The following is a 4034-nucleotide window of genomic DNA, read 5'->3' as shown; positions in this document are numbered from 1 at the left end:
AACTACGACCTTGGCACACTCTGTTCTCTTCTACTCGGACAAATTAGACAATAACCTTCTGCGAACAGTATTTCTTATAACTCAGCAGTATAATGCATCATAAAACAATATCATTCATTCACAACAAGTCAGCAATTTAATGTAATGCAAATCAGTTTAACTAATGTAATAGTTATCAACTTCTTCTAATTCAGGAGAATAATGCAAACTAAAACTACATAATAATTCACAATCTTTAATTCGGGGTATAACATGGCATAAAATAATATTAGAATCTAACACTAGTCACTGTGGGGGGAAAAAACACTGGCAACTTTGACTCTTTCACGCCAAATTGTGTTAAGGACATGCTGCTGTGCTATAGTGACGGTGTGTTTTCAAAAACAGTCGGCTGGACAGCTCGCCAAGCTGAGCAAACAGGAGGCAGTGACCACGATTTACCCAGCTCTGTAGCCTCTGTATTTAGTCTTTCCAGCCACCACTGCTAGCAAGTGCCTCAAAGATAAGGTGAAGAAGCAAGTAAAAACAACGCAAAGACCTCGTATGTGACGTGCTGAACATTTTCGGGTAAGTGTAACTTTGTAGAAACAGTTGCTATGGCTCCCTCTTTTTTTGCAAGTTTTCCTCAAAAATACATAGTAAAGCAGATACAACACGAGGCGAAATCGAGGGAAAAGTTAATGATTATCGAGTACTAATAGGAAAATTGTATGGAAAATATCAATACCAGATTAATTTGTAACATGATTATGTAATTCCGTTCTTGCCTGTGAGAGAAAAAAAGGAGTTCGGCCACAACAGGTGCCTTTCAGATGACCTTCCCTTCTCTTAAAGATAGCCTGTTTTTGATGTTACCACTTGCTTTATTACATTATAGATTATCTGACATCCTCACAACTACTTTCTTCTATAAAGGGCTTGGCTGCAGTCATATCACATATTATTCACTTTTCTGACGGATTAAGACACTCAGGTGAAGTTAAAAACACAGACAGGACTAAAACGTCATAAGCTGGCCTATACTGCTTTGCCTGCCCACACTCCTAGCACCTTAGCTTTACTATCACACAGGAAGCGCACACCAATTACATCTCCTTGGAAAGTATTGATAATCCTGTACATGTTGCAACACTATCCTCCAGATTGACCTCTGGTAACATGCTATTATATGTGGGAGGGCTGGAAATGACTGGGTGGGTGATAACAGGGTCATAAAAGTAGCTGTCTGAATATATCCGATGAGAGGCAGAAGGGAAGCAAGGCATCAGTGACACCCTCTCAGGTGAGTGAGTCAGTTTTTCTCTTGAGGTTTTCTTAAATCTTTTGGATTCATTCATAGACTGCTGTGGCATCGGGGTAAATACTCTTATTACGGTACCTTTGATGTGACCACAAATACTCGCTTGAGAGTTTTTGTGTTTTTTATAACTGTATTTACAAATTAGTGATTTCTTGGTGATATCGAGCCATGACATGGAAATTCATTTAGGCTCAATTGGCATTTATTTAAAAATATATTTTTTATTATTTTTGCCTTGTATAATACATTATACCCACATATTATTGATGACTGAGTTTGATTGAAGTTACTCTTATCTGTCTCACATGATAAATTCAGGTCAGCCTAAAATGAGGTGATAAACTTTAAGATGAGTTTAAGATGCATATAAGTTGCTACAAATCAAAATATGTTCAGATATGAAAACACCAAAGCTGCTATAATATATTTTCTGTCTGCAAGTGAGAGATTTTAGAGAAATTAACTCACCGTCATGTTTGTGCTTTTATGTTTTTCATGCAGCTTTTGACCTGAGGAGTCTCTTTGACTACGTCAATTTATTTCCCGTTTTCAAAGCAAAATGAAGCTGAGTCTTGTTCTACCGGCTTTTTGCCTTCTTACCACAGGTAAAAAAAATTACAATACATAAACCTTTAAAAATGATCCTTTTAGAAAAGGGAAGACAAAACCTTTTTTTAAAGAGAGTGTGAAGAGAATAACTAAAGATTATTAATTAACTGTTATTCACACACAAAGCATCACAACAAGATTATCTTAAAAACATCTCTGGCCACTTAGCCCACAAATGGAAGCTGACTGAAATATTCGGCATATATAGATCAAATAACTTTGTTTAATTCATAATTTATGATTTTTTTTTTTAAAGTTGAAAAAGTTTTCATGGTTAATTTCGGCCACATCTATATCTAGACTGACCTTTCATTTTTTGTGTGAAGGATGATCTGTTTCATGGTGTTAGCATAGAATCTAATCATAGTCGTAGCGTACCATCGTAGCGAATTTTAATGGTGGTGGACCAAAGTTAAAGCATTTCCCGGTAATCAAAGGGAAGGTTGATGGGAGGCCATGTAGACAGAGTAGGAAATGTTGAAATTCTTGAAAGGGTTAGGCCTTCGGGGGGTGGGGGGGTTTCAATAGCGTCATTAGAGCAAAGGTTGAGTTTATTATCTATGACATTCTCCCATTAAGAATGCAACGCTGAACTCCATTATCTTGATATTGGACAATAAATGTCAATGGCTGAAAACTGAAATCTTTAATCTGGAAACATTTTTAATAAATTTTAGAAAATGTTTTGTTTAAAAAAAAAACATGTTTTAAGGCAGAAGTTGTGACTAGTTTCTGTGAGCATCACAGGAACAGAGGTTTGTTAACCTTTTGGGAAACCTTTGTATGATCTTGCCTTTTAACCCTTTTTGATCTTCCTGTCAGTATTTCTGTGTGGAGGAGAGAACATTACATCAACTAGCATCGCACCAGAAACCCCTGCCTCAACTAACGTATCCAGCACGACCACAGACGGCGCATCCAACACGACCACAGACGGCGCATCCAACACGACCACAGACGGCGCATCCAGCACCACCACCATTATCCCCACCATTATAACTGATTCTACTGAATCAGTTCCTACAACTGAGATTGTTCAGGAATCCAATTCAGGGCTTTCACCGGGCGCTATAGCGGGCATCACCATCGGCTCCATTGCCGGTGTGGGAGCAGTCGGTCAGTACTACACACGAGCATGAATTTACCATCATTTCTGCTTCCTCTATCACATATAATCTGTTATTCATTAACCAGGATGGCATTGGGGATGAGCCATAGCAACCGAGAATATTATTTACAGATACAGGAGCCTATTGGCACGGAAATATGCAAATATAGAAGGAAATAAGTTGTGAAAATTATGAAAATGTATTAGTGATAGTTGTAAAGGATTACAATATTCTTAGGAAAGAAATTGGTTCTCTAAGATAAATGACATGATAGAAAATAATAATTGAGACTTTTGTTACAGTGTTTCACAATTTTGAGTATTTAATCAGTAATTTCTCGACTAGTCTTGGACTCATATTTGTTTTTGCGAGACATTAATAAATGAATAACAGTTAATCCATTTTTATTGCAGGTGGTGGTATCTTTGGTATATTGAAGTACACAGGGAAGATCTAAGACCAGCTGTTGCACAATAAGGATCGAAGTGGATGTAGAGCGTCAGATGAAACATGTCCTATCCTGAGATCAGACTTAATCCTGACCATGCTGAGTGGATAGAGTAAGGCCTAAATGTCTGAATGGCTCAAGAAGGAATAAACTGATATATGTATAGTATATGTATATTCAAGATTATGATCTCATGGGCCAAGAGGAAGACATAATAATGTCTGTTTCACCACTTTGCTATTTTGATTGCTTGACTGATGGCCAGAAAATAATCCTTAGCTGATCAAAACATTTACATAATAGTATGAAATGTATTTATTTGATATGTTTATCTTATTGACAGATACTACTCATCTAGTGGGTTAAATGTATTTAATTTTATGAGTTAATCTTCCTAATCTTCCAGACTGTTTAACTATAAAAAAGGTTTTTTGTATAGAAACAAGAATACATAAGCTTTTGTGTTCATTTATAAAGGTAAATAATCTTTGTAAGTGAATACCGATATTTCCTTTAAGCTAAATAATTTAATTTTATTGATAACATTTTCTTAAGATTAATTTGGCAT

At 36.3% G+C, this 4034-nt stretch overlaps 1 protein-coding gene across 1 annotated transcript; it reads left to right on the top strand.

Annotated features, from left to right (window-relative positions):
• Nucleotides 1-314: 314 nt before the first annotated feature.
• On the top strand, nucleotides 315-4034 carry LOC120733916 (putative cell agglutination protein pfl8). The gene is made up of 4 exons (XM_040032436.1): nucleotides 315-567; nucleotides 1802-1905; nucleotides 2732-3025; nucleotides 3432-4034. Exons 2-4 carry the CDS (start codon nucleotides 1860-1862, stop codon nucleotides 3473-3475), a joined length of 384 nt encoding a protein of 127 aa, XP_039888370.1. The 5' UTR covers nucleotides 315-567; nucleotides 1802-1859; the 3' UTR covers nucleotides 3476-4034.

Source organism: Simochromis diagramma, unplaced genomic scaffold (assembly GCF_900408965.1).
Source record: "Simochromis diagramma unplaced genomic scaffold, fSimDia1.1 OVJJ01000216.1, whole genome shotgun sequence".
NCBI classification, from domain to species: domain Eukaryota; kingdom Metazoa; phylum Chordata; class Actinopteri; order Cichliformes; family Cichlidae; genus Simochromis; species Simochromis diagramma.
The sequence above is the reverse complement of the archived record's forward strand: the minus strand, read 5'-3'. Positions and strand labels throughout refer to the sequence as shown.